Source organism: Myotis davidii, unplaced genomic scaffold (genome assembly GCF_000327345.1).
Source record: "Myotis davidii unplaced genomic scaffold, ASM32734v1 scaffold11, whole genome shotgun sequence".
In the NCBI taxonomy this organism is placed as follows: domain Eukaryota; kingdom Metazoa; phylum Chordata; class Mammalia; order Chiroptera; family Vespertilionidae; genus Myotis; species Myotis davidii.
The window spans coordinates 2,911,209-2,930,677 of NW_006285791.1; the positions used below are offsets into that span (position 1 = coordinate 2,911,209).

The 19,469-nt window shown below is 39.7% G+C and overlaps 1 protein-coding gene across 1 annotated transcript; it reads left to right on the plus strand.

Annotated features, from left to right (window-relative positions):
* The first annotated feature begins 227 nt into the window (after positions 1-227).
* SERPINB13 (serpin peptidase inhibitor, clade B (ovalbumin), member 13) lies at positions 228-15,122 on the plus strand. The gene is made up of 8 exons (XM_006756802.2): positions 228-263; positions 1,719-1,894; positions 2,379-2,435; positions 10,135-10,263; positions 10,644-10,761; positions 12,145-12,287; positions 12,495-12,650; positions 14,336-15,122. Exons 2-8 carry the CDS (start codon positions 1,736-1,738, stop codon positions 14,738-14,740), a joined length of 1,167 nt encoding a protein of 388 aa, XP_006756865.1. The 5' UTR covers positions 228-263; positions 1,719-1,735; the 3' UTR covers positions 14,741-15,122.
* Positions 15,123-19,469: the final 4,347 nt, after the last annotated feature.

Below are 19,469 nucleotides of genomic sequence, written 5' to 3' on the forward strand. Positions count from 1 at the left end.
CAATTACTGACAACTTCAAGTGCATAACTTCATGGCCATGCAGGACATAGAAAATGCAATCCTCAATTTTGTCATAAACCTTGCATGCTAATTTTATGAGGGACATTATCATTGAGAAACCAAAGGTTGTTTCACTGGAAATGCAAAAATGGTAATGACTAGGGAGAGGCAGAGGGAGAGATATAAATAAAAGATCTAAATTACTCATGTTACACGTGCTTCCCAGGTCCATGCTCAGACACCTCTGTCTCTCCAGAAGCCAGGTAAGTTCTCTCTTCAGCTCCCACTGAAGACTTTTTGTGTTTTGAGAATGTTTGTTGACTTGAAAGAAGAACTTTTATAGTGGATAATTTTCCTTGGGGTGGTTTTATTTACTTCAGTGCCTACATAGCCACGAAACAGTATCTTCTTCAGGTTGTTTGACAGCAAGTTAATTCATTGTATTTCTGGGTTAACCTGCAAGGAATCCCTGTGAGGAAATTCAGGGGTGAAATGGAAGTTTGAACAGCAGATGGAAGATGTCTTAGCTAGCAGGATGGGTCCTTGATCGCAAAGAACCCCCCAAAGTCTGTAGACTGTCAAAAAAATTATTCTGCCTTAATCTCATTCTTGTTTTAGATTTTTTTCTTAAAGCCTTTATTAACTAATTATTAACATCTCTAGGTAGCTGGAGATGAAGAAAATATAAAGTGTAGTTTATTTGTGGTAAATATTAATTGTTCTTAAAGTTTGTTTGATGAGATAAAAGTAATGTGAACTTACTGAAAAAAATGTAAAACAAACAAAAATTATAAAAAGGAAACTCTTTCACTTCCACTTAATAATCCATGACATCACCGTTGAGGAAAAATTGAGCCCAGAATCAAGTTTTCATTCAGTTAGGCGTTGGGGTTTAAGAGAGTGAATGCATCCTACCATCTCTGCACAGGATTTTGCATCAATTGAGAAAATATTAGAGAAGGATATACTCTTGGCTTTATTGTTGTTATGGTTGGACCTGAGAACACAGCTTGGATCAGAGGCCATGGGTTTCCTCTGGCTTCCCCTTGCCTGGTCATGGGTGCAGCATCTGGGCAGGCCAGATGAGGAGGGCAGGCGCTGGGCCTGCGGGGAGCTTACCTCAGGGAGGAGGCGGAGGGCAGGCAGATGCAGGCAGGTTCTGACAGAGAAGAGAGAGTCAAACCAAGGCACTGAGCTCCCTGGGGGAAATGAGAACCGAGAAGCACCAGATGGTGCCCAGCTGATGCACATCTCCAGTCAAGAGAAGGCTAAGGGGTGAGAAGCAGGCCACAGGGGCTTTTCCATCTTTTTTTCTTTAAAGAAAACACTGTATTGGGGTATAATTGATATGCATAAAACTTACATATTTAATGTATACAATTTAATCACTGTGATCAAGACCATAAACATATATATCATCTTCAAAAGGGTTTGTAGCTATTATCGTTCTCAGAGGAAGTACTGTCTGAAATACTCTCTGAGAGTTCTGTAGCTCAAATCCAGGCCTATCTCAGTATGTGAATTTAATTTGTTTATTGAAATATTCCATAACCCCTCTTTTTCTGGATCAATGCAGGAAGAGAAGCAAGAAGGGTTCCCATGATCTAAAGCAATTCCAACAAGCGCTCATTTGATTTTTCTTTAAAAAAATTGTTTTTCAGTTAAACTTCACATTCAGTATTATTTTGTATTAGTTTTGATTGTTGTTGCTATTCTAGATCTCACTAGGATCATCATGGAATCACTTGACGCAGTGACCTTTGGGTTTAATCTTTTCAAAGAGCTGAATAGAAAAAACAATGGCAACATCTTCTTTTCCCCTGCGAGCATCTTAGCGGCTGTCGGCATGCTCCTCCTGCGGACCCGGGGAGCCACTGCCACCCGGCTGCAGAAGGTAGGTAGGATGGCAGCCATGGCTTTTCTGGCAGACTCTTTTCTGGGATGAGCCTTCGAAAATTGCCTTGAACACATGATCTTTTTGACCCATGGGCCAGGAAACAAAGAAAGCGTGTGAGGACATGAAGTAGTTTTAGGTTTATCTCTTCCCTCTCCAGATTCCACCCTGCCATCTGCTCCCTGGTGCTTGAAATTCCTCCAGGTGAGGGCTGGGAGAGGCCCTGTCCAAAGACATTAACCTGATAAAGACAGAACCATAATCCCCACTGGGGTATAAGCGACACATCAAAGATGAATATGTGTATGGGTGAACCAATTTAAGCTCCTCTGAAGATAGCCAGAGCTTTTCATGATTTGGCAAGGAGACAAACCTTCCTGTGTGACACTGAGGAGTCTTTAGCAAATGTCCACTTCCCCTGACTGATTCTGTGTGGGGCTTTCTCTGCTCTGATCCTCACCATGATATTTTCTGTCTTTTCCAGGTGCCTCTCTCTGAAAAAGACACAGATAGCTCGAGAATCAAAGCTGAAGAAAAAGAGGTGGGAGACATGTCTTACCAACTTCACTAAGGTGGCTTAGATGTGGGCTCACTGGGGAAATGCGTAGAGGAGGTACTACTTCATGCTTTTTTAAAAAAATCTTTATTGTTTAAAGTATTACATATGTCCCCATTTTCCCCCAATTGATCCCTTCTAGCCCACACCCACCCTCAGCCTAGGCCTTCACCACCCTATTGTCTGTGTTCATAGGTTATGCATGTATGCATACAAGTTCTTTGGTTGATCTCTTCCTTTCCACTCACTCACCCCCGCCTCCCCTCTGAGATTCGACAGTCTGTTCCATACTTCTGTAGGCAGTAATAATCACAGCAGTGCAATAATGTTACTAGGGTTATACAATTATAATCAACCATTAGTGTTAAGAGGAGAGCTTAACTTGAATGCACACTAACCACTATGATAGAACCTGGGAAAGGCTAACAGACTGAGAAGTCCCTATGAAGAGTGGATGGGTTTGGAGTGAAACAGATTTGGGTTCAAATCCTGGCCCAGTCAGTTAACAGCTGTGCTACTTTGAGCAAGTTATTCATCTTCTTTGGGCCTTTATAAATATAGTAGACTGTCTGGCACACTGGTGACTTGCCTAGTGGTGGTCATGGTAGTAGTAAGTGATATTATTACTACACTGTATTTTTATTTTAAGTCCCTTCATTGCCTGCTCTGATGTTTTATTAAAAAAACTAGAGGCCAGGTGCATGGAATTAATGCACAGGGGTGTGTGTGTGGGGTGGGGGGAGGGGGCCTCAGCCCGGCCTGCACCCTCTCCAATCTGGGACCCCTCGGACATCCCTCTCGCAATCCGGGATCGCTGGCTCCTAACACTCACCTGCCTGACTGCCTGATCACCTCTAACCACTCTGCCTGCCTGCCTGATAACCCCTAATCACCTCTGCCTGCCTGCTGGCCTGATCACCTCTAACTGCTCCCCTGCAGGCCTGATTGCCCCTAACTGCTCCCTGCCTGCCTGATTGCCCTTAACTGCCTCTGCCTGTCAGCCTGATCACCCCTAACCACCTCTGCCTGATGGCCTGGTTGCCCCTAACCACCCTCCCCTGCCAGCCTGGCTGCCCCTAATTGCCCTCCCCTGTTGGCCTGATTGGCCCTAACTGCCTCTGCCTCGGCCCCCACCACCATGGCTTTGTCCAGAAGGACGTCCAGATGGATGTCTGGAAGAGATGTGGTCTAATTAGCATATTACTCTTGTATTAGTATAGATATTAGCACAGGATTAATGTCTTCTTGGGGTCTCTTTCAGCTGTAGGGTTGTAATATTCCTCCCCTGCAATACAGAGTATGCAAACATAGGAGGGATATTAAGTCCATAGTTTGGGGTTGGCATTTAGAGCACTCAGGAAGGGCATATCTGCCTTGACAGTAGTCATAGCTCAGACCCTCATAAAATCAGGGGTCAAGTCACCCAGCAAATGTACAACTCATTTTACATCCCACATGTCCAGTTGTCTGGTTCATGTGTATATAGAGAGTCAAGCTTCATTCCAGGTTTTGTACAACAGAGTTGGGGCAGATAACTGCTCTGCTGTCTACTCAGTCAAGAAACACAGTTGTTTGATAGTACTTTCCCTCTCAAATAGAATCTTTGTGTGAATTGAAAAAAAAAAAAGAACAGAGATACTAGAAAATTTAAGATAGTATGTGGTTCAGATTTGTGGTTCTCATTTCATTTCTATGAGACCGTGCCAGTTTATAGCCTATATTTGGGAGGTAGGGTGGGTGCATATTCCACTTTATTAAGTATTACCTAATGTTGCCTGGCCGGTGTGGCTCAGTGGAGGCCAGGAGGTCATGGTTCAATTCCCAGACTGGGCACATGCTGGGGTTAGGGGATGGATCCCCAGTAGGGGGCGTACAGGAGGCAGCTCCATCAATAATTCTCTCTCAACATTGATGTTTCTATTTCTTTCTCCCTCTCCCTTCCTCTCTGAAATCAATAATACACACACACACACACACACACACACACACACACACATATACTAGAGGCTCAGTGCTTACCTAATGTTTGCCTAATGTTTGGGTCTTTATAAATATAGTAGGATAATAACATCATCTATTCCACTCAGCAGTGTATATAGGCCTATGCCATATAGTTGTAAAGAGATAATCGGAGCTGAGATGCCACCAGCTTTACAATCCTCAGCCACCCATTTTCATCCATCTATCCTTCCATACACATATACATATGTTTATTTTTTTTTTACCATTTCTATTGGTAATCAATTATTTTTTCTCTCTGTTAACAGAGTGAATTACATTAATAGAATATCTGATGTTAAGTCATTTTTGCATTTGTGGGATAATCATCTTTGGTTTGCTTATATTTTGTTAGGCGTTTTTAAAAAATTATGATATAAACATGATCAATCTGTAATATTTTGCTTTATCCTGTCCTTTTCTAGTTTTGATATCAAAGTTTCACTAGTCTAATAGGTGCAAAATGTTTTCTCTATTTTTTTATTCTCTGAAAGAGTTTGTATAAATTCAGAAAGACACCTAATATTCTGTTCAGAATTTGGATTTACAACTGCCTGGGACTGGTGATTGATTGATTGATTGATTGGTAATGGTTGTGACTTCTTTAGATACTTCATATGAGTGGAAGCATACTAGTACAGTATCTGTTTGTGTGTGTGAGTGTGTGTGTGTGTGCGTGCACACTCAAATGGCTTATTTTGTTTACATATGTCTTTGAGATTTATCCATGTTGACACATATGACAATATTTCCTTCTTTTTTAAAGGCTGCGTGATATTCCTTTGTATTTATATACCACAATTACTTTATCCATTCATCTGTTGATGGGCATTTGGGCTGCTTCTACCACTTGGCTATTGTGAATAGTACTGAAAATATATTTCTATTGATTTCAGAGAGGAAGGGAGAGGGAGAGAGAGATAGAAACATCAATGATGAGACAATCATTGATGGGTTACCTCTTGCATGCCCCCAACTGGGGCTCGATCCCACAACCTGGGCATGTACCCTGATTGGGGAATTGAACTGTGACATTTTGATTCATAGGTCGATACTCAACCACTGAGCCACAATGGCTGGGCTCACTGTGGTTTTGATAGTTGCATTCTCCTTATGATTAGTGGTGTTGGGCATCTTTTCAGATGCTGTTGGCCATTTGTATGTTTTCTTTGGGGAAGTGTCCAGTCAAGTTCTTTGCCCATATTTTTCATTGGGATACTTTTGCTGTTGAGTTGTAGAAGTTCATTATATAGTCTGGATATTAACCCCTCATCAAATATATAATTTGCAAGTATTTCCTCTCATTATGCAGTTGCCTTTTCACTCTGTTGATTGTTTGATAAGCAGAAGTTTTTTAAGTTTGATTTAATTCCATTTGTCTGTTTTTGTCCTTGTTTCCTGTGTTTTTGATGACATGCTCAAGAAATCATTACCAAATCCAGTGTCCTAAAGTTTTCCTCTTATGTCTTCTTCTAGTAGTTTTATAGTTGTAGGTATTATTGCAAGTCATTAACCTATGTTGAGTCATTTTTTTGTGTGTATATGGTGTAGGGTAAGGATCCAACTTCATGCTTTTGCAAGTAGATATTCAGGTTTCCCAGCACCTTGTTTTGAATAGGCTGTACTTTTCTCATTGTGTGGTCTTGGCAACCTTGTTGAAAATTATTTGGCCATTTAAGCAAGGGTTTATTTCTGGACTATCTATTATTTCTGTTGGTTCATATATCTTATATATCTTTCTTTATGCCAGTACACACCATTTGGCTTACTGATGCTTTGTAGTATATTTTAAAATAATGAAGTGTGAAGCCTCCAAGTTTGCTCTTTATTTTCTAGGTTGCTCTGGTTACTCAGGGTTCCCTGAGATTCCTTATGAATTTTAGTTTTTTTTTCTTATTAAAAAAAGTTACTGGGATTTTGATAGGGATTGTATTGAATCTATACATCACTTTAGGTAATAGAAATATTTCAATTATATTACATCCTCCAATCATTAGCATGGAATGTCTTTCCCTTTATTTGTATTTTCTTTAATCTTTTGAAGCAATATTTTGTCTTTCAGTGAACAAGTCTTTTACCTTCTTAGTTATGTAATTTATCCTTTTTGATATTACAGTATATGGGATTATTTTCTTAATTACTTTTTGCATTGGTCAATTTTATTGTATAGATATATAACTGATTTTTGAATGTAGATTTTGTGTTCTGCAATTTGCTGAATTAACTTATTAGTTATCACATTTTTTTGTGGAATATTTCAGACTTTCTACATGTAGAAATTTATCTATTTCTTCTAAGCTATTCATTACTTTGATATAGATACTTGTGCATAGTAGTTCCTTATAGTCCTTTTAATTTCCAGACATTTCTAATTTTACTTATTGGAGTCTTCTGTTATTTTCTTAGTCTAGCTAAGGGTTTGTCAATTTTGTTGATCTTCTTAAAAAAACCCATGACTCTCTTGCTTTTGTTTATTTTTCTTTTGTTTTTCTACTGTCTATTTTGTTTATTTCTGCTTTAAATGTAACTCTAACTTTTGGTTTAGTTTGTTCTTTTCTTAGTCCCTTGAGATGTAAAGTTAAGTTGTTGATTTAATTTGTTTCTTTGATTGGGTCATGTTTCCTTGTTTCTTTGCATGCTTGTTATCTTTGTTATCTTCTGTTGGGATTTTGGCATTTGGAAACCCAGTCATACAGGAAAAAAATTTTTATATACATACATTATGAGAGGGAAGGAGAGGGAGAGATAGAAATATCAATGATGAGAATCATTGATTGGCTACCTCCTACACACCCCACTTTGGGGATCTAGTTCACAACCCGGGCATGTGCCATGACGGGGAATTGAACTGTGAATTCCTGATTCATAGGTCGAGACACTCAACCATTGAGCCACACCAGCAAGGCAGGAAAAACTCTTTTAGACCAGGCTAACTAGAGATTCTGGACACTTCTAAAGCCTTTCCTGGGGCTGCATTCTCTCTGGGAAGGTGTTTGTGATGACCCAATTGAAGTTTGCCTGTTTCTATTCAGGAGCTCTCCCTGGTGTCTATCTGTGGTACTGCAGAATTTGGTGACTGTTAATTGCCTTTGTTCTTAGTGGCTATCCTGGTGCCCTATTCCTATCAGCACTTATGTTCAGGCAAGACAGAAACCAAGCCCTCAGGCAGCTTCTGGAAAGATCAGAATGTTAGTTATACGTCGCACTCTTCAGTTTCTCTCCCAGGGAGCTATGATTTTTTTTTTAAAACTAGGCTTCAATGCAGTTGGGTTCATGCTCAGTGGGATACAGAAACCTCTTAACTGATTTCTGATTCCGTAACAAAAGTATTTGTTTCCTGTATTGTTGTTAAGTCAGAATCTCTAGTTCGGGGCTTTTTATTCTTAATCTTGATGACATCACTCCAGGGAAGTTTCTTTAGTAAAGATTTGCGTGTAGTAGATGCTATCAGGTTGCATTGACCTTTGTTTGCTCTTGAATGAATGTTAAACTATGTGTTGCATTCTAGGTTGAGATTTTTTCTCAACTCTTTGAAGATAGCATTCTTCTCTCCTTGTCTAATGTTGCTGTTAAGAAGTTGGTTTATTTGAAAATCTTTAGTAGGTGATCTCTCTCTGGCTGCATTTAAGTTTTGCTGTCTGTTTTTGTTGTTTCTGAATTTTACTGCAATGTGTCTAGATGTGGAGTTATTAATTTACCAAGACATATTTACTGTGCTTTCTCAATATGAAAATTCATAGTTTTTATCAGTTCTGAAAAAGTCTCAGTCAATTAATATTTTGAATAATGCATGTACTCCAGTCTTGATTGTCTTTTGGAAGGATGCTAGAATTTGTATTCTATCTTCTAGATTTCTTTAATTGTCATACATATTTTCTTATTTATTTATTTATTTATTTTAATCCTCACCTGAAAATATCCTGGGGATCGGGCCTAAACCAACATATTTTCATCACTTTTTGTCTTTATGTTTCATTATGAGAAAATTATTCAGATCTATCAAGTCTATCAATTTAGCAGTGCCTAATTGGCTGTTAAACCCATCTATTGAGCTTTTAAATTTTAATGCTTATTGAACATATAGGAATTCTAGTTGATTATAAAATGAACCTGGAACTTGATATCAGTCTCTTGTTTCTCAACCATATTTTCAATATCTTTTTTCAAAGTACTGCTTTTTAAGTGTGATATCTGATAATATCAACACCTAAACTCCTTGAGAATCCAATATGGTTGTTCCCTCCCCCCCCCACTCCCCCTCCCCATCAATTCTTGATGTGGGACTTACTTTCTCATGACTTATAGTTTTGGAATATGAGTGAATATTTGGTTGGTAATCTATGGTTGTCCAGCAAAACCTAAGGTGTAGTTACCTTTCTAATAGAGGTATTTTTTTTTTCTGGAATAAGATCCTGAGATGTTATCAACCCAGGGCCACTTTAAGTTAATTTCTTAGTCTGGAGTTTCCCCATCCACAGAGATAGTATAATTTCAAACCTCAAACCTGTTTGACAGTAGGCCCTTACTCTCTTTCTCCATTTTTCAGGTCAACTTAGTCACAACTGTCCCACTAGAGGAATATTCCCACTACATCCTTCTCTTTATAGCAATCCATTATTCCCCATAGGTTCAATACCTTGATCTGCTCACATCACATATCAGTCAACCTGAGCAGCCATGAATGATCGATGGACATTTAAAGGTTCACAGTAACAAGGAGGGAGCCAAAGGTCAAATTCAGCCTAAGATACTCTGTTAGAGCAGCATGTATTTCCATCTGAATGTCTTCAAATGTTCATTAGTTCATTAGCATAAAAATTAACTGAGTGTCTTTTAAGTGCCAGATACTACTCTGGGCAATGAGTAGTCAGTCATGAAATAAAAAGATGAAGCAAGCAAATAAACAGAAGACCCATGGGCTTTATATTCTAGAGGAAGAAGGCCTTTCTGTTCTCAGTGCAATCAGGGATAAGCATTTCCGTTTAAAATGTAAATGACTCTCCCTCGAATCCAGCGTGAATGGTGGATAGAGGTAGCCAGACATCACTTAATAGGCAGGGGACAGTGTTCCTCTCTGTTTTCGGGACATAAGCTCTGTCATCTGGCCCTGCCATGAAGCACTCACTTCTCAGCCTTCAATCAGAAAATGGATGGATTCTACAAAAAATGTCTAGAAAAGTTTTGTACCTCCCCCCCCACTCCCAGAGATAAGAAAAAAATACCAGTTCAGTCCAGTATATAACTAACAAAGGACTGCTGACACCATCAGGATTTACTTTTTTTTATCCATTGTCTGGAACAGATGTGGCCAAGTTTAAGTGGATAAGAGTCATCTGAGGAATCATTTACTTCCCCCAGTTGCTTACTATTGTGGGAAGCTCAAAGCAAGCATATGAACCACTTAGTGGGCAATTACATTTGAGATGAAAAATGCAACCTGAGCCAGAAAAGCTAGATCTGTGGTATTGGGCCAAAGAGCAAGCTTCTTTGTGGAGCTGAGATTGGTTGTGACTTACATTAGTGATTTGTGTAAAAGCCAGCTGACATCCAGGGGCCACACCGAATTCCGGGGCCGTCCTCAAGGCTGCCACGCTGAGGGAGAGATCCAGCAGCCATGTCTTCCTGGGGCAGAGTCCAGGCTTGCTTTTGCTAAGGTAACTCATTGAGTTTTTGTTTTGTTTTGAAGATTGAGAAGACCAAAGAGATACACCATCAATTCCAAACATTTTTGAGTGAAATAAGCAAACCCAATAATAATTATGAGCTGAAAATAGCCAACAGGCTATTTGGAGAGAAGACATACCTTTTCCTTCAAGTAAGTTTTGCTGTGTCCACCACTTCCGTGAGTGGTGTTCATGAATGGCCAGTGGCTCTGTTAGGACTGTGGGTCCTGGTGGCATGCTGCCTACATTGACTGCCTGGCTTGGCCCAGATCACCTGGCACCGCCCCCCCCACCCCCCCGCCTGTTTTTCAGGCATCCTGGCCCCTTGAGAGCTCCTTTGTAATCTTGGCAGTTTAAATCTGATTTTTGCTTTAACCCTATTACACCTGCATAAAAGGTGCATGGAAGTACTCAAAGTGATTTGCCCCAAACCCTGCTTAGAATATTAGTGATCTTGAACTTATTTAGAGATGTTGGCAATAGATAAATTGAATTTCAACTTCTTTCTATTCCTTCCCTGTTTCTCCTAAAGAAATACTTAGATTATGTTGAAAAATATTATCATGCTTCTCTGGAACCTGTTGATTTTGTAAATGCAGCAGATGAAAGTCGAAAGAAGATTAATTCCTGGGTTGAAAGCCAAACACATGGTAGAGTATGGATGGGTCGTTCATCATAAAAACGCTTCTTGAGTGCCCACTGTGAGTGAAGCCCTGTGGTTGGCACTGCGTGGGGGACCAGGGTGGACAAGTTTTGGGAGGGGACTGGGTATGGCTTTACAGGGCTGGAAAGGCAGGCCTGAGCATGAGGGGTGGGAGGAGGCACTGCAAATTGTAGAGAAAGCCAAGGAGAACCAGAGGGGATCATAGAGCCAACTTCATGGAAACACTTAGTGGGGAATTATTTACACCTGGTTGTGGTTCATAATATCTTTGAGGGTCCTGAAACTGGGCCATGCCTGTCTTGGGTTCACATTCTTTCCTTTATATCAGAGCCTTTCTGAGTCTGGGTCTTTGAGTGGAAATATAGGGGGTTTCCTTTCTCATTATCAAGTGAGAAACATTTCAGCTCTTCCATCAAGACCTGCTTTTGTGTCCAGCCATGTGGCTCAGTTGGTTGGAGCATCATCCCATCAGTGGTTTAAGGTTTGATTACTGTTCAGGGCACGTATCTAGTTTGTGGGTTCAATTCCCGGTTGGGGCACATACAGGAGGCAACAGATTGATGCCTCTCTCTCTCTCCCTTCTTTTCTGTCTAAAATCAGTAAATATATCCTCTGGTGGTAACTATATCAAGTGGGTAAAAATAATAATAGCTAACATTTACTGAGTTCTTATTGTGAGCCAGACAGTGATCTAAGTGATGTGCACACATTAGATCATTTACTCTTTTCAATAACCCTATGAAACAGTTTCATTCTTGTTTTACTCATTTGGAAACTGAGGCACAGAGAGCTTAAATAACTTGCCCGTAATTCCTTAACTGGTAAGAGGCAAAACTGGATGCTTACAGAGGCAATCTGATCCCAGAGCCTAAACTCGTTAACCCTCACACCTCAATCCATCCAATGGGATAAATAGGCGGGGACAGTGAGAACTTCCAGTGAACCCCTTGTCTGCAGAGCCTGCAGGTGCTGACCAGGCTGAGGTTTTCATTGTTTGTTTTTGTTAATCCTCACCAGAGGACATTTTTTCCATTGATTTTTCTAGGGAGAGTAGAAATGAGGGGAAAGACAGAGTGAGAGAAACATCAAAGTGAGAGAGACACATTGATTAGTTGCCTCTGGCATGTGCCCTGAGGGGGAGAGGAATGGGGATTGAGCCTGCAACTGAGGTATGTGCCCTTGACCTGGAATTGAACCCGAGACCCTTCAGTGCACCGATATGAGCTGATGCTCTAACCACTGAGTCAAACTAGTTAGGGCCTGGCTGAGGTTTTTAATGACCAGTCAAGTCCCCCTGCATCGTATCTGCCATGCATAATATCACTAATAATTTCAAAGATGGGCCAAGTTTGTTGTTTCTTGTTTGCAGAAAACATCAAGGACCTATTTCCTGATGCCACTCTAAGCAGCACCACGAAGCTGGTGCTGGTGAACATTGTGCATTTTAAAGGGCAATGGGACAGGGAGTTTAAGAAAGAACATACCAAGGAGGAGGAATTTTGGCTGGATAAGGTATGGTTCTTTAACTATTGATGTGCTTACACATGGAATGTACATTCTGAAGTCATATTTCCATCAACGTATACAGGGTGGACAGACAATGCTGATTTGGAGGGTCTGAGCGTTAGTACTGTTTTAGGTGGAGAGCATCATTTCGGTGAGCTCGCCTGGTCGTCTAATGCCTCTTTGGACACTGGGTGCTCTGTGAATTTGTTACAGAACACAAGTAAACCTGTGCAGATGATGACACAGCGTGACTCCTTCAGCTTCACTCTCCTGAAGGACCTGCAGGCCCAAATTCTGGGGATCCCATATAAAAACAGTGACCTAAGCATGTTCGTGTTGCTGCCCAATGACATCGATGGTCTGGAGAAGGTAAAACCTTGCACCTCCCATTCTTGCTTTCATTTCTGGGGGCTCTGCATCTCAGAGCTTACTCTTGGTGAGCCTGGAAGCGGGGCTTCTGATTGGGGGCTGGTGTCTGGCGGTGCCCAGTGGGAACTATTTCTGCCTCTATGCAGGATGTCTAATGTGGAGCAATAGATGACATCAGGTGTATTGAGAATGGCCAACACTAAAATATTTGGGAATGAGCTAAAATAAACATTTAAGGGACTGTAAAGGTCACCCAGTATTCTGAGAAATGGTTGATTATGTAGTCACGTCTTTTCCAGAAAAAAAATCACATGTGCACATATCCAGCAAGATTTGCATGCCATTCAGACCTTCTGAATTTTTTTTAAGACCTCCAATTTTTAAAGAAGTTTTAGGTTTACAACAAACTGAGAAAAAGTTACACACACCTCCTGTCCCACACATGCGTACCTCCCACATAATCAACACCACTTATCAGGAAAAAAATGGTTCTTTTTTTTTTTAACCAAGGATGATCTTATATACAGTAATCACCCAAAGTCTATCAGACCCTTAATCTTGAACTCCTTGATGTATTCCTACTCACTTTGCTGTTAAAATATTGATGTGGCTAGTATCCTGTGTTTTTGAAATCAGAAAGGCTTTGCTTCAAATCCCTATATCTCTATTTAGTAGCATTATGTCCTTTGAAGCTATTTAACTTCCTTGAACCTCAATATTTTTCCATCTATAAAATGGGCTTCATAGTTTTTAATATGTAGTATTGTAATGATTAGTGACCATACTCTATCTTTGTCTTTATCTCTGTCTCTGTCTCTATCTCTATCTCTAACAAGCACAGAAAAGCAAGTGAATCAATGGCTAATAATATTTATTATACATTGGAAATTATTTGGGACAGGAAAATGGCAATATATTTAAGAGCTTTAAGAATTTTGTTACTCTAACTCAAAAATTCCAGTTGTGGAAATTATTCTAGGGAAATAATTCAGAAGAAAAAAATTGCCCTTCTGAGTCAAATTTGTAATTTCTGCATTAAATACATTAGGATACCTAACTTGAAATTCATAATAATAATTATATTTGTATCTGCAGAATCCATCATCTGTTAAAATGCATGATTACATACTAGTTACTTATAAAGTGAATGAATAGGTTAATGTTGGGTAAAATGTACCAATTTGATGAAAATATCTATCAGCTTGAAGATATGTTGATGAGTTATACAGTATAAAATGGACATTCACTGTGACTGAATTAATATTTATATGTAAATATGTTAATATGTATTATATATTTATAATAAACATTATATTAGTCACCAATTAATATATTATATAAATTATAATTTGCTTATTATATAAACATATTTTATCTTTAAAATTATATGTAATATATATGTATACAAAGACACTAGGGAAATAGTAAGAAATTGCATTTCTCATCTTTAAAAATTCACAAAATGCTATTGACTTTTCATATATGCACAGAAAATTTCAATAGATAAATATAAGACAAGTGCCTGCTATGTGAAGACAACAGTCTAGCAAAATGAAATTTCTACTTTTGTTACTAAAATTAATGATTTCTGACCGATACAAATGAGTGTTAAACTGTTTCAAATAATAAACTGATTATTATTGATAATCATGCCATTCTCCCCCCCCCCTTTTTTTCCTTAATAGATTATAAATGAAGTAAGTCCTGAGAAATTAGTAGAGTGGACTAACCCAGGGCAGATGAAGGAAAGGACTGTGGATTTGCACTTGCCCCGATTTGAGGTGGAAGATAGTTATGATCTGGAGGCGGCGCTGGGCGCCATGGGGCTGGGGGATGCCTTCAGTGAGCTGGAGGCTGACTATTCAGGGATGTCCCCACGTTCAGGGCTGCATGCCCAGAAGTTTCTGCACGGGTCCTTTGTGGTGGTGACTGAGGAAGGCACCGAAGCTGCGGCAGGCACCGGGATGGGCTTTGCGGTCACATCAGTGCCCAGTTATGAAACTTTTCACTGCAATCATCCCTTCCTGTTCTTCATCCGGCACAACGAGTCCAACAGTGTCCTCTTCTTCGGCAAATTTTCCTCTCCTTAGGCCAGTCACTGGCTTGGCAGAAAAACAGGAAAAACAGTGTTGGAGTATTAATATGACTGTGGTAACTGTGGTAGTAGCCCATTCTTTGAAGAAATTTGATTTTCTTGCTTGCATTTCAATCCAACCCTCAAACTGTTTGATTTAGTGACTGCACTGGGTGTGTGTGTTTATAATTTTCTTTAAAAGTGAAATGTCCTTTTGTTTGTGTCATGTTTAAAGTGAGTTAAATCAAGGCTTATAAATATGCTGTTGATTTCTTCTAAAAGTAAATTAACAACTTGTAGTTTTATGCACTAATGAAAAAAAAACTGTCTTGTCAGTAAAGACTATGGATTAATGATTTTGGGAGTCCCTCCAGCTCTAATATTTTGAAAGACTATAATAAAAAGTGAAATAAAACAGTAGTTTACTCAATTCATGTGCTACCTTTCTCTTTCTCAGCTATTAGTGTGGCAAACTGAATATAGGAAAAAAGAATTTGGAAACACATCAGCCAACATAAATTAAAACTCAAAAGCCAGGATAAAGTGAAACAATATACCAGGCAGAGAGGATGCCCATATTTTCACCCTCTATTCTAACAGAGCATATTATTCATTGTCAATTGCATAAATATCTTGATATTGTAAATAAAGTCAATGTGGTCATAAAATAAGATAGATTCATTTTAATCCTAGAACTTGACTTTTGATAAAGTATGTACACCTGTGCAAATACCACCACACCCAACATACAGGATATTTCCATCATTCCCCAGGTTCCCTTGTTCTGTTTCCCTGTCAACCACCCCATACAGCCTCAGCTCACACAACTGCTGGCCTGCCTGTCTTCAATCATTACAGGGTGTATTCATCATTTCTAGGGTTTCATTCAAATGGACTCATATCATATGTTCTCTTTTGTGTCTGGCTTCTTTTGCTGAGTACTGAGATAATCCATGTTGGAATACCAGTAGTTGATTACTTCTTATGGACAAACAGTGTTCCATTGTATAGGTAAACCCACATTTTGTTTACCTATTTACCCACTGGGCATTTATGCTGCTTCCAGTATTTAGCTACTCTGCATAATGCTAGGATGCACATTTGTGTGCATAAATCTTTGTGTGGACATATGCTTTCATTTTTTTGGGTAGACACCTGTGAGTGAAAATGCTGAGACATATGGTATATACAATATATGTTTAAATTTATAAGAAACTGCCAAAATATTCTCCAAAGTGGTTGTACCATTTTCCACTCTTACGAGCAATGTTTGAGTGTTCCTGTTGCTCTGGATCCTCACCAGTGGTTGGAGTGTCAGAGTTCTTCATTATACCCATTCTAGTGGGTGTGAAGGTGGCATCTCATTGTGGTTTTAATTTATGCATTTCCCTTATGACTGATGATGTTGAGAATCTTTTCATGTGCATGTTGGCCATATGCATATCTTCTTTTGTAAAATGTCTATTCAATTTTGTACCCATTTTTATTAAATTGTTTTCTTATTATTGACTTGTAATTGCTTTGGATATATTCTGAAACAATCTGTCAGCTATATGAATTTAATTTTGCTGTCATTGATGGTGTCATTGAGCAATTTAAAATTTTCATGGAGTCCAATTCATTAATTTTTTTCACTTATGGTTTCTGTTTTTCTGTCTTATTTAAGATATTTTTGCAAATCTCAAGTTTGCTGAGACTTTTTTCTATGCTTTCCTTTGCACTCTTATGGCTTTAGCTTTTACATTTAGACCTATGATTTACTTTCAATTTTTGTGAAGTAAGGCTTGGGGCTCATTGTTTCTCATGTGGTCTTCCAGTTGTTCCAGCACCATTTATTGAAAAGATTGTCCTTACCTCAATGACTTAATCACCCTGGAAACTTTATGTCATATGCGTGCGTGGATTTGTTTCTGATCCTCTGTTCTTCTACTGATCTAAATGTTTATCATCTGTCAATATCTCCCCATCCCTGAACACATTCTTTCCTGAGATTTGATTTGTCTAAAAATATAACCACTCAGGCTTCCATATGACTAGTATTGGCATGGTATGCTTTTTTCTATCCTTCCATTTTAATTTAGATGTATCCTTATACTTAAAGGGAGTTTTAATTTTTAAGTGAAATTGATTTGGGTGACATTGGGTAATAAGATTGTATAGATTTCAAGTGTAAAATTTTATGATAGATCATCTGAATATTGCATTAAAAACAGACATCATATAGTGACATGTTGTGATCATCCCATGGAGATAGAATGGAGTCTCCTTATTCCCACACAAAAAAATTGGTTGAACATTGAGACGGATGATACCACACATGCACCAAGAAAGTATGAAGAGATTGATTACTTACGTAATGAGGCTTTCTGGGGAGAGCATTGCAGGGTCCCTGGCTTAGGAGACCCAGGAGGGCTTTTATTGGGTTAGGATTTGGGTATGGGTGAGGGTTCCTGTGCCTGGTTAAGATGTGATTGCTTGGTTTGCACCTCCTGCAGGTGCCAAGGGAGGGAGCTCAAGGGCTTTCTTGCCAGCTGTCCTAAAGAGGCTCTCTTGAACACCCTAGAACCTGTGTGGTGAAGACTGGGTATAAATTCCCTCTGTATCTGAGGCTCCCAGGGGTTCTATACCCTGGCGCTACCCAGACTTAGCCTTCAGCACTTGTCTGGAGCCCTGTTTCCCTCCCATGTTCTGCCCTAGAACCTTGAGGGTAGAGGAAGTGTTGGCATCCTGTCTCTTCTTGAAGGCACTTGTCTTTCCTTAGATTTCAGGCTGGAGGGCGGCCTTACAACTTTCTGATGGGCTTAAGAATTTGTGTATTATCCAGATTTTTATTCCCCCCACCCCCTGTCATGGTGGAGCAGCAATCTTTCCAGCTTTCTCCATCACAGCAGAAACTGGAAGACTGTGATTATGGGTGAATCATGTCCTCTGGGTTCCTGAGTCAGGTCAGGCCCAGGAAGCTTTCTGCTGCTAACCCAGAGTGCCTGCCCATGCCAATTATTTAAAGATAAATGTTGCTATTTTCTGTATTGAGGGAGAGGCTCTTTCCTGTGAGAAATGGATTTTCGCTGAGACTCTGAAATCTGCTGCTCCTGAGCCCTCTTACCAATGCCTTTGCTTTTCTCTTTACTTCCTCCAGGACCTCCTGCTCAACCTCAGCTCTTTTCACCTTTGGCAGTTGTCGGGGAGGAACAAATCTTCCTCTACCCTCAAGGTTCTTATAGCTGGTCTAATAATCAAATAGACATGAGGTAGATTAGCAAACAACCAAATCTGATACATACATACCTATCGGATCCCTTTATATGCCAGTCAGAGACCCTGCATGCAGGAGAGATTCAGAGACAGAAAGGGAACATGAGTGTATAAGACATACTGAGCAAGGGTTGAGGTGGGGTGACTTGGGGGCTTTAAAGAGTCGTTGCAGAATGATAAGAACAGATGCTTAGTAAATAAAAAAATCGTCCTGTTCTTCAGACAGGTCAAAGATACTAACTCTGATAATTTCCCTTTATGGGCAAGGCTTCTAATTCAAATTCTTCTAGGTAGTCAAGGGAGGGCAGAAGTTTCTCCTGACGCTGCAGTTACAGTTGCCCTTAGCTCATAATAATCCACATATTACAGAAGCACATTTTTGAGTGACTATCGCTGAACCCCCACACAGTTTTTATATGAATTATGAGGCCATGAATTATACCTACCTTCTAACTTTACTGAGAAAGAAATTTATAGAGACTTCTTCTTCTTCTTCTTCTTCTTCTTCTTCTTCTTCTTCTTCTTCTTCTTCTTCTTTTTTGTAGTGGAAGAAAGAAGAAAGATACAAATATACAGAGCCATTCTGATGCTGGAAATCTCATTTAATTTTTTTTCTTTTCCTTCATTGAAGGAGCAGGTTTTTCATGTACAACTTGATTTGTGAACTTAGGCAACAGGAAGGAGTTCCCAGGTATTAGTAGACATAATTTATAGTATGATTCCTTTTATGAACCAATACATTGACATCCTGAATTTGAAATATGTAAATTAGACACTTCTGGGTTTGTGGCATTTTCTGCCCCTCCCAAACTATCCCACCAAATGCAGTCCTCCCAGAGTGAGATTTGTTCATACTTCTAACTATTGTATCTATATTTTCTGTCTCACCAGTCATTGCAGTCATCTTTGGACACTCAGCATCTAGATCAATGTCTGGAAATGCAAGTGCTCAAAAATCTGACTAATTTAATGTTCCTGCACATTATAGGCAATGTCCTATCCACCAACTTATTGGAGGAGCAAGGAGTCAGCAGCTAACAACAAGTTATCAATGAAGAATATAAAAGTGGAAATGTTTAATGCCCACATATCTGTTAGGCATGAACTTCAGTGTAGTCAGTACTGGGCTTGTTGATGACAGTCAAGGGTGAGTGTGTCTCAGAATGGATACCCCTAGGCCTGTGTTGTCAATGCTCTGGGAGGATAACAGATGGGTGTCTGAGTGGCAATGTGATATGTAACATTAACTTCATCAGCCCAAGCTGGGAAGGAAGCAAAGTGAAGAGTGACAGGTCTGGCCTTAACCAGTTTGGCTCAGTGGATAGAGCAAACTGGCCCTTGGACTGAAGGGTCCTGGGTTAGATTCTGGTCAAGAGCACACACCTCGGTTGTGGGTTTGATCCCCAGTGGGGACTTGCAGGAGGCAGCTGATCCATGATTCTCTCTCATCATTGATGTTTCTATCTCTCTCTCCCTCTTCCTTCCTCTCT